Here is an 11701-nt window from a genome sequence, read left to right on the forward strand (position 1 = left end):
CATGGGGTTCATTAGAGGCAGGTCCTGTCAGACCAACCTGGTGGCCTTCTACGACCAGGTCACAAAATCCTTGGACACAGGTGTCGTGGTGGATGTAGTTTTTCTGGACTTCAGGAAGGCCTTCGACACTGTCTCTCACCCCATTCTCATTAAGAAATTAGGTAACTGTGGCATTGATGCGTACACAGTCAGATGGGTCACAAATTGGCTGGAAGGCTGCACCCAGAGCGTGGTGGTGGATGGGTCCTTTTTGACCTGGAAGGATGTGGGCAGCGGGGTTCCCCAGGGCTTGGTCCTTGGGCCCGCACTGTTCAACATCTTCATCAGTGACTTGGACAAGGGGGTGAAAAGTACCCTGTTCAAATTCACGGATGACACTAAGATGTGGAGAGAAGTGGGCACGCTGAAGGAGAGGGAGAGGCTGCAACTAGATCTAGACAGGTTACAGGGGTGGGTAGATGAGAACAGGATAGGATTCAATACTGACAAGTGCAAGGTACTGCACCTAGAGAAGAACAACCTGCAGCATACCTACAGGCTGGGGAACTCCTTTCTAGTAAGCACAGGGGCAAAAAAGGATCTTGGTGTCATTACTGATTCGAAAATGAACATGGGCCGCGGTCAGGAAGGCTAACCACACCTTGTCATGCATCTACAGATGCATCGTGGGCAGGTCCAAGGAGGTGATCCTCCCCCTCTATGCAACACTGGTCAGGCCGCAGCTGGAGTACTGTGTCCAGTTCTGGGCGCCGCACTTCAGGAGGGATGTGGGCAGCATTGAGAGGGTCCAGAGGAGGGCCACTCGCATGATCAGGGCCCTGCAAGGCAGGCCATACAAGCGGAGGCTACAGGACATGAACCTGTTCAGCCTCCAAAAGAGAAGGCTGGGAGGGGAACTGATGGCTGTCTACAAACTGGCCAAGGGGGACCAGCAGGCTATGGGAGAGTCCCCGTTCCCCCCGAGCACTACCAGGAGTAATGAGGAATAATGGCCATAAGTTGACTGAGAGTAGATTCAGGCTAGATATCAGGAGGCACTACTTCACAGTCAGGGCGGCTAGGATCTGAAACCAACTTCCAAGGGAAGTGGTGCTTGCTCCTACCCTGGGGGGTCTTCAAAAGGAGGCTAGATAATCACCTAGTCGGGGTCGCTTTACCCCAGCATTCTTTCCTGCCCAGGGGGTCAGACTCGATGATCTGCTCAGGTCCCCTCTGACCCTGCGTACTATGAAACTACGTGTAGACATGCCCAATTAGTCGTAAGTTGCATCTTATTTCTAGTAAAAATGTGTTAGTTCAATCACTGGATCTCATTATGCTTTATGGGACTGAAACTATCAAAAAATAATTGCTTTTAAAAACCTTTTGTTATGTCTCAGCTTTTCATGCCCAAAATATATTTTAAAAACAAACCTGCTTTTTCTGAGTAAGAATTAGCTCATTCTGTTCCTGAAGCCTCTGCCCTAGCTCCTCTATCCTCTTCTTATAAAAGGTATTGCTTTTATTCAGATCCTCTGTCATTGATGATTTAAGCTTCTCAAGCTGCAACAGAAGCTAAAAAACAAGTAGTGGGAAAAGTAGCTTGGTAAAAACAGTGCATAAAATGTTTTAATATTTTATTTTTTCAAATAAGCAGAATTTTGGTATAAATCCTTCTCTCTAGGAACCTAATCCAGAAAAGTATTTAGCCATGTGTCACTTCATAGGGACTTATGAACGTACTATAGTGCTTCCTGAACCTTGGTCTTGATGACTTTTCATTTTCATGGAGACTATACAAAATTATAGCACATAGAAAAATATGTACATATAGATTGTGAACACAGTCTGAAAGTAGGACATACAGAAAAACGTATATTTATATCAAAATTTACATTTCCATTTTTGCCAAATGACACTATTTTAGGGTAAATACATCAGAATTTGGGCAATGTATACAATTGGCTTGTTTGTCCATTTAGGCTTAATGAGTACTGGGGATCAGCATTAATGAGACAAATTAAGTACATCCCTTCTGAGGGGTTTCTGTGGCTCTTCCCAGCCCTTACCAAGGGAAGAGTGGTATTGCCCATGTAGCCTCTGATCTATTTCCGTTGTAATTTGGACAGTTCCTACTTTCACATACAGATCAACAGGAAATGAAAGGAGAAAGAAAAAGAGAAAGAAACTTAGAGAAGGAAGGAGATATAACTATAACGGAGAAAGCCTCAGATATTAAAAAGGTTAAGGAAGAGAAGGATGGAAAGTAAAATACATGAATTAATGCAAACTTGACATTCTGTGATGGTGTTTTTCCTAGGACTGCTCAAAAATACTGTGCTAAATAGTCAAAACAGCTTTAAAAAAAGGTTTAGGGCTTGAGGGTCCTGCACTGGAAGAAGCTTCCTACTGCAGGTCCCAGATAGATGAACGTTTGCATTTTCAGATGATGTTATATTTAACTAAGCATCATATCCATAATAAGTATGAAAATATATTGTGTACCACCACTTTATACATTTGTGAAAATATTATATACTCTTCAGGCATGTATATACACAAACTCTTTTACAGTTAGAATAGTTCCCTGATCTTGACTGTTATCTTCTGGGTGCTGCCACTAAATAAACACATAGAAAAGTAAACAACTCTGCCTACTCATAGGACTTACTCTGAACATAAATTATAAATATCTGCATTGTCTAATCCAGGAGGTATTGCATGCTAACTGCATACATTCCATCCATGAAACACTCTCCTTTATTCTGTTTGCTTAAAAATGTGAAAAACGTGCATGTTATTTTAAGAATACTGCTATGCAGCCTGGAGGCATGATAGCAGAGCAGTTAAGGTGTTTTGGTATGGCTCCAGATGCATGAATTCAAGCCCTTCTGTGGACTTAAGCTAAAGGATTCCACCTCCCCCCCAGTCAAACTATGTATAAATGGTTACTTAGTCATACAAGCTGAGGAGTTGAGCAGCTGGAAGTTACAGCTTGCTACACTGTTCTCCTGTGCCACTAGGTACAGCAATAGGGGTGCTCTTACCTGGCCCTTTTCTTTTTCATGCTCCTGATGAAGAGTTTGTACTCTAGAAGTCCATTTACTCTCCTATATAAAGGAAATCAATGTCAATTTTCACAATTGTATTTGTATAAAAATTGGTTAATAACAACCTTAAAGTAGAGAATGTGCTTGAAACAAGACTAAAATTTTTTAAATTCAGTAAATTCATTACTTAAAACAGCACTGAAGTGCCTCACATGTTTTAGTGTCATTAGGTTATTAAACATCCTGGAACTATTATATTTGTTCATAGTAACCTTGATTTGTATATTTGGGCAGCCAAAAAGGGGAGACTATGTGGGGCCAGGAGGAGGAGAACAAACCAGAAGCTGCTCGTCTCAGTGGCCACATCTACACATGTGCTTTACCACGGAGTAGACTATTGACTGCGGAGTAAAGCATCACTGGGTATGTCTACATGAGACACTTTACTGCACAGTAAACTAATTTACTGGGCAATAAGCGTCAACGTCTACACGTGCAGATGTTTGCTTCACAGTATACTGGTCTACTCCTTGATTAGTTTGCTATTTACAAATGCAGGTAGCAAATTAACTGTGGAATAGTTACTGAACAGTAAGACACGTGTAGACGGCAGACTGGAAGCAAATTTGCTCTCAGTCAGCTAGGGAGCAAAGGGCAGAATTTCCAGGGGAGGGGACTTTTCTCAGCCCTGTGCCCCAATCATGAGGCTGGGAAAGAGCTGCGGGGAAGGGGAAAGCTTGGAGCTGGCTGGGACCTGCCCCAGATGGGTACAGGTCCTGGCCAGCCATGGAGAGGCCCCTTTGGGCACAGAACTTGTTCCCATATGCATGGGGCGGGAGAGGTCTGCAGCAGCAGCTCTCTCACCCCGTGCACATCAGAACCCCATCTCCTGGCTCTGTGCTCCCTGCCAACCTCAGGGCTAGCACCCAGGGGAAGCCTGGAGCTCTCCTTGGCTGCTGCAGGGAGGCAGAGCAGGGTGGGAGCAAATCTGCTCCCCAGTAGGCTTACTGTGCAGTAAGCCTACTTCAGATTAACTGCACATGTAGACATGCCCATTGTCTATACATGTGATAGTATTAGGCCATAGTAAACTAATCTATACTGCAGCAAGATAGTATTGTTGGGGACACTACTATTTTAGCTGAGGTAATTAAAGTGCAATTAAACGCGTATGTAGGTGCTGACCGTGGGCATAAACTGCACCAGGTTAGCCCAGCCAGCAGCAGGCCAGACTACTACCTGCCATCTAGCCACACAGCTTTGCATTTTCAGCACCCTTGTGCCCCAGGCACCCCTCCACCACTGCCACCCAAAGCCTGGGGCTGTGCCCCCTGCTAGCCCAGGCCTGCTCTGCCCTAGCCCAAACTACTGCCATCCCGGGTGCATGTGTAGATTCTGCACCCAGGAGTAGTTTACTCTTGTTCAAATTCCTCCTGAGTTTATTGCTCTGTATTAATTGCACACGTAGATGCACCCAGTGAGATAGATGCTGCCTTGGAGGAGAGAGGGTACTGGTTTCTCACCTGGGTCCCTGATCCCAGTGCAACAGAAACTTTCACAGTGCTGTTTAGCCATTTTACCTGAAGAATAACAAATGCAAGGTGCACCAGGCCAGCTTCAAGAGGAGAGTTAGAGAGAGGGATCTGAGCAAAGCCTAACCTATAGCTCCCTGGTTAGAGCACTTGGCTAGGAAGCAAAAGACACAGGTTCAAATCTTTTCTGGTTCAGAACAGAAGTGTAGGGCAGAAAGTTTTCCAGTGCTTTATCTTTCTGTGGGAAATTTTCCATTTCTAAAAAGCCATTGTTTCAAAGATTCATTAGTAATAATGAATGGATAAAAATACAATATTAGGCAAGCTTGGCAGTTTCAAAGTTATAATTAAAGTTTTTCAGATACTTATCCCTAGGAAGTGAGAGAGAGTACATATATCTTTTATTGATATGTAAACAGGAGGGTAAATACACTTACATAATAATCCAAACCAAAAATCAAGGTATGAATTCACCTAATTGGCTGTACAAGTCAAATCAAAACCAAAGCTAAAATTCTTATTTCATCTCAGGCTGCAAGTGAAAGGAAAACCAAAACTAAACCTGTGATTAATTTTTGTTTCACTTTCAGTTCAGCAAGCACACAGAGTAGTGTCTCATTTCTTTTCTTGAGCTGGGGGAAGTTGGAAGTGTTTGTATAAGATCTGTTAGTTTTTTTAGTGCTTTTGGTTTGAAATAGTCATCATCATGCCTAATCAGCAAAAAACTAGTGCATGGCATCATTATAGTGAAGTTCAAGCTATTAAAGGAAGGAAGAAAGCTGGTAGATGTAAATACCTCAGGCAGGAGTATGCTAACAACACAACAAGAATGAAGAAACATTTAAAAACATGTAGAAACTGTCCTGAAAGAGTAGAAGCCATACACAGAAAGTTAATTCGAACTGGTGGAGCAACATCATCTAAGAAAAGTCTACTTCAGGAATCCTAAGTAAGTAAACAAATTAATATGTTAAACAACAGACAGTATAGACTAGCAACTATATTGTTTTGAAACATTAACAACTTTTAAAATTATAATGCAACTCTGAACTATTATTTATTTATTTAAAATATTTGTATCCTGTTTTTCTGCTTGCATACCCGAAGTGACTCAAGCTTAACAATATATATTTTTTAAATTACATAATAGATAAATAGTTAACTATTTCAACCCAGCAGAGTGTGCTTAGCCCTCTGGCTGATGGCAGAGGCCAGACTATACTGCTCTTTGGCTCTGCAGCCCCAGGGGAACTGAGCAGCAAGTTGAGCAGCAGAGTACTCTTTCTGGCAGGGAGGGGAGAAGCAAGCTCCCTGCTGCTTCTCCTTCTCCTTCTCATGGATGAGGCCAGACTAGAATAGGGTAAAATAAAAATCTTTCCCCCCCATTTTGTTGCAGGAACTTGATAGCTCAAATGAAATAGCAGATTTGCAAAAAACAGAAAATGAAAATGTTGAGCTGCCAGGGCTGGGGGAAGAAGTAGCAGGATCCTTGCTTTCAAGATCACTGTCACCAGATATGCGATCCACCATGAGTAGCTGTTCAAGACAGTCAACCTGTTTTCTCAAGCTTTGTGGACATAATGTCAAAAGAAGATCAAGAAAAAGCAGATGAGACATTAGCTTGATCTATATTTGCAAGTGGCATACACCTCTTTCCATAACTGAAAATCAATACTGGAAGGAACATTACAAACTAATTCGTCCGTCATATAAGTTACTGTCACGTTATCACTTATCACATTCTCTCTTAGACAGAGAGTATGACAGAGTTCAAACAATGGTTATTCAAAGAATTGGTCAAGCAGAATCACTGACTCTGACGTCAGATGAATGGACTGATATACAAGGAAATCCTTTACTGAACATTATGTTAGCAACACCTGAACCAATATTCCTGAAAGCAATTGCTACCAAAACCTTCTTGTCATACAAGTGAATACATAGCAAAATTACTGAGTGAAGAGATTGAAAGTGCAGGTCCCTCCAGGATACGAGCCCTTGTAACTGATAACGCAAGTAACACAAAAGCTGCATGGCAAATATTAAAGGAAAAGTATCTCATGTAATAGTATTTGGCTGTCTTGCTCATGGGTTGAATCTTCTGGCAAAGGACATAGTAAGTGTGAATAAAATGAAGACAATATTGGCAAACTGCAAAGCGATTGTAAAGGTATTCAACAATCATCATTTTGTTAATCAGACTTTGAAGAAATTACAGAAAGAGAAGCAGGGGTAGGAAAGTGCATTTTTATTGCCAGGAGAAACTAGATGGAGCTTCGCTACAAAGCATTTACATAGTTTGCTGTGCACAAAGAACTGTTTGAAGTGTGGTTCAATATATGACACAGTATCCCAGATTATTTCTGTGAACATTTGGAAACAGATTCTCAACAACGATGCCTTTTGGATTCGAGTTCAAGGAGCATTCAGTTTGGTACTACCAGTTTCAGTGGCTATCAAAAAACTTGAAGGAGATACACCAAGCCGTTCGAATAATCCAGAAGTATCCAGACAACTGAATGAAAATATAATTGAGCTTTTGCCTCCTTTACCTCTATTCAAAAAAGAAGATGTAAAACAAATGTTTATTATGAGATCTGAGTTTTGCTCTCATCCAGTTCATCTGGTAACAAAACTTCCATCCTCAACACAGAGGACAACATTTATCAGAAGATGAATTATCTACTGCTCTTGATACAATTATGGAAGTAGCTAAGAATATCCCCAATATCGACAAAATAGCTGTGATTTCATAGATTTCATAGCCATTAGGGCTGGAATGGACCCTGGTGGATCACTGAGTCCAGCCTCCTGTCCCAGGGGCAGGAAGTCAACAGGGATCATAGGATCCCAGCAAAATTAGCATCCAAATGTATCTTGAAGGCATTCAAAGTGGGTGCTTGAACCGCCTCTGGCGGCAGTCTATTCCAGACCTTAGGGGCTCAGACAGAAAAGAAGTTCTTCCTTATGTCCAGCCTGAATCAGTCGTGGCAGAGTTTGTGACCGTTCAAACTTGTCATCCTTTGGGGTGCTCTGGTGAACAGATGTTCCCCCATATCCTGATAAGCACCCCTGATAAACTTATAGGTAGCCACCAGATCACCCCTGAGCCTACACTTTTCTAGGCTGAAGAGTCCCATGGCTCTCAGCCTCTCATCATAAGGTCTATTTTCCTGACCTCTGATCATGCGCATGGCTCTTCTCTGCACTCTCTCAAGTGATGACAGCCATTGCTGAGTACCGTGCAAAAGAAAAACTTCAGAGCAAAGACATCATTTAGCAGGCAGCAGAGAATATGTTTCCTCTCACAAGGTGGAAGGGATACTGTAACACCCACCCGACTGTTGTCTAGGATTGCTCTAAGGATCCTAAGCATTCCACCAACAGCAAGGGCTCAATCTGGTGTCCAAAACCTTACCTGGTCCAGAGACTGGCCTTGCACCACTCATCTGGCCTTTGGGGCCAAAATGTTGTAACCCACTGTTGAAACCCCTGTGTTAGAATACAACTCGTTTTTCATCATGTTACGATCATTAGAGCTACTTCTCATTTTTCAATTTTTAAATGTATTTTAACAAAGCAGCCTCCAGAGGCAGATGCAAATGGTTTATTTGACTTCTACCACTACATTTCTTTCAGAGTATATTCGTCACACCTTAGTATCCGAGTCAGGTGTGTCTAATGCCCTCTTCATGCCATGATAAGAAACATTTTCATTACAGAAATTATTAATGGTACTTAGTAAATAGGCGTAAATCAGAAAAGAAACAACTACTTCAGAAAATAAGAATTACAGAAATTTTCCAATCTTATTTGTTGAAATACAAACAGAGAGACTAAATAATTGGCGAACCTCATAGTATTAGACTGCTACCTGTTTTTCAAGAAGTCGCATCATATTTTGATAATCCTGAGTATTCTGAGATTTCTCTTCTGTAAATTCTTGGCTGTCTTTTAAAGTGCCTAGATTGGATTTCAGCTGCATATCAGACTGCTGTAACTCTAAGAGCTGCTAAGAGAGGGGGAAATGTCTGTTAAAGGCCAGTGCCAGTACATAATAAAAAATGTTACTGTAGGTTGCTATTTAATATGCAGTTTACTTTAAAAAGAACTGTACAGATTCTCCTTATAAACGATTCTAAATAACAGATATAGTGTGAGAGTAGGGATGGCAAAAGAAAACAGCTCTACTACTTTTATGTGCATTACTTTTCTGACTTAACTATATTCTCACAATTTTTCCTCTAGACAAAACTCCAGGAAATACTTCTTTTCATACTAAGGAAAGCATTCCATGTCATTCTACTCCTTTAGGACTTTCCTAGGAAGGCGGTTCCTTTTCACTGAAGCTTATGCTCTCTTTATTTTGGTAGATGCCAAAATAGACATAAATAATATGTTATTAACCAATCCCAAAACAAGAACTCAGAGGTCAAGGCAGAAGGGAATACCATTTGTAGATCTGGCAGTCCAAGTGGCAGCCTGTGGGCCACATGTAGCTTATTACAAGTTAATTTGAGGCCCCTGGGTTCACACCCAACCCTCCCCCTGCCCCTCCCCCACACACCCCTGACTGCAGTAGCACCAGGGGTCTCTGCTCTTCCACTCTCTCCTCTGATGTCCTCTTCTTGCCCTGATCCCAGGGGACAGAATGGTATGGTGCAGCACAGCCCATAGTGCCATGGATATGAGCACAGGGCACGGGGTTCCCAAGTAGCACAGTGTACCAGAGAATCCTGAGGCTAGGGAACTGAAAGTGAAGCCAGGGTGTCTGTATGCACAGCATAGCAGGGGAAGGGGTGTGACTTTGAAGGCCAGTGGCTTGCACTGGTGCATCTCACAGGCATGCAGCCCCCACCTGCTTAGAGATTAGACCCCTGATAAAGATTACAACCATACCTAAGTCACCTAATAAATTTAAAAGTTTCAGAGCAAACTAGGGCATATGGTAGGTTTCAGATGAACCAAGATCACTGCATCACAGTTCACATTTACAAAAAATCCATATTTAAATTACTTACGTGTTCTAAGCTTGTATTTCTTGAAGCTAGTTCTTTGAACTCCTGCATAAACATCTTTTTCACTTTTTCTATTTCATTAGCCAATTTTTCTTTTTCTTCCTCTTTCCATTTATAAAATGCTTGCAGTATTTCTTCTTCTTTTGATTTTTGTTGTTCGCATTCCTGAAATTATTTTAAAATGTTACTCGAAGAATTGTCTCACATAAAACACAAATGCAAATCTCGAAAGAAGAAACAATTATACTTATATTCTCCAAATATTACTGTTTAACTGCAACATCCATTTTTAAACAAAAAAACTTTCCCACTGGAATCAGTTTGTTTGTTTTTTTTAAGAAAACATCACACTAAAAAACCCCACATGCTTGTTCAAACAAAGAAATTTTGCTTGCACCATATTCATCTGTTAATGTTCAACCTCTAATTTTGTGTTTTGTATATGTTACTACTACTGTCTTTAATATATCAGAGTAAAGTAATGGGAAGTTCTACCTAAAAACTGTCAGCATGAGAACAGCCCACTGATTTCAAACATACTGAAACATGTAAGAATTAGAAAAAAAGAACAACGTAAGACAACAAAGTCTAACCAAGTTTCATCATATACACAACTCTTAAGAAATGGTCACACTGCACAGTTCAGATTATTAACGTGATAATGAAGCAAAGTGCAATCCACTATCCTAATGAAAAAGTAGGGAAGCATGTAATCGATCCAGCATGGACTGCAACAAGTCACTCAAAAATTTTTGGAAAAAAAACAGCAATTTTAAAAGACTAAGCTAAGCAGGGCACCTTAGCTTAGTAAGTATAGCTGCCCCTCATATAAATGGACAAGAAAAAGGGTCTTGAAGGTTCACTCTTGTTAGTATCATTGTTTTGAATACAGCATCAGGGAAGTAGTAGTTGCCATCTACTTGTTGTTCAGTGCTTAATATATATTGAAATAAGCTGGTAGGCTCAACTATCAGTATGCGCCAGTGAACAAATGTGCTTAACACATGCTACTAAACAGATGTGTAACTGGGTGCTGCTTGCTTGGCTGCGGCACACAGATCAGCATCAATAGCTAGCACAAGGGTCCTGCCAGTATAGCAGCTGCTGATATTTTTGTACCACCTCCCAAGGACTTGTTAGATCCAGATGAAATGGGGGAAAACCCCAAAAGGAATCCCCTGCCTTCTGGCAGATGTCATCCTGGAGCTTCTCCTCAGAAATAGGATCCTCTACTTCCTCCTTCATGAGATCTGAATGATGCTAGGAGGCCTCAGGTTATTCCCTTACTATTAGTAGCCCCACCTCTCCCCGCTGCACAAGCCTCCAGCAGAGAGTCACTTCTTTTGCCACTTGGTCGGGATTACCCAAAGAGTGGGAAAGGGACAGCAAGCAGGACATAACCTTCCCCTGTAGGCAACAGTGGCATTGCCCAGGAAGACTTCTTGCCTCACTCCACTGATAGTTTTAGCCTTTTCCTACAGCTTGTCCTGCTGTATGTAAAGTATGGTGCCTTCAAATGGCCAGAATAACTTGTCCCAACATAACTTAATTGTTATTACCGAACAAAGAAGCAGCCAGGTGCAATGACACCATTAGAAAGTGGGAAACTGACTGCCAGCTTGCAGAAGGAGTTGGCCGAGCCAAAACTTTCCTTCTATATTGGTTGTCATCTGCCAAACTGACAGCAGAGATGACACAGACTGGGTACATACATAAACACAGAAAAGATACTGTCATCTATAGGAAATAAAGCTGAACCTCTCACAACAGGCTATTCCTACTAGCTAGCTTCAGTAGCCGATTCGATTCGGAGAAGATTCGGCCCAATTTGGGGATTAAATCTCCGAATCCAAATCAAATTGGGAGACCAATTAAGAGCTCTGAATCAATTGAAACCATCCAAATTGATTTGGAAAAGTTTCAGAAAAGATTTGTCCGCTTTGGAGATTTGGCCATAGACTAAACAGGCAGCTGACACAGCTGCCTCCAGCTGGTAAGCCTGTTGGGGCTGGGGCAAGCTGCCCAGCTGGGGCGGGGAGGGGGGATGCATTACTCAGGGAGGGGAGCATGGGGGGCTGTGGGATATGGGTGAGGTAGCACTGGGAGCAGGGGCTCTGCCCTG

At 41.9% G+C, this 11701-nt stretch overlaps 1 protein-coding gene across 5 annotated transcripts in view; it reads right to left on the reverse strand.

Annotated features, from left to right (window-relative positions):
* Nucleotides 1-11701, reverse strand: part of DZIP1 (DAZ interacting zinc finger protein 1) — a 104216-nt gene that overhangs the window by 61628 nt on the left and 30887 nt on the right. For 4 of the 5 annotated variants that reach the window (XM_019524759.1, XM_019524762.1, XM_019524761.1 and 1 more), the window contains exons 5-8: nucleotides 9583-9744; nucleotides 8436-8573; nucleotides 3027-3089; nucleotides 1414-1554 (exon numbers count right to left, since the gene is read on the reverse strand). In XM_019524759.1, the coding sequence (XP_019380304.1) occupies nucleotides 1414-1554; nucleotides 3027-3089; nucleotides 8436-8573; nucleotides 9583-9744 (504 nt within the window). The remainder of the gene's footprint in view (nucleotides 1-1413; nucleotides 1555-3026; nucleotides 3090-8435; nucleotides 8574-9582; nucleotides 9745-11701) is intronic. The other variant, XM_019524760.1, reaches the window with a different exon arrangement.

This window comes from Gavialis gangeticus, unplaced genomic scaffold, assembly GCF_001723915.1.
Source record: "Gavialis gangeticus isolate Ggan-Ray unplaced genomic scaffold, GavGan_comp1, whole genome shotgun sequence".
NCBI classification, from domain to species: Eukaryota; Metazoa; Chordata; order Crocodylia; family Gavialidae; genus Gavialis; species Gavialis gangeticus.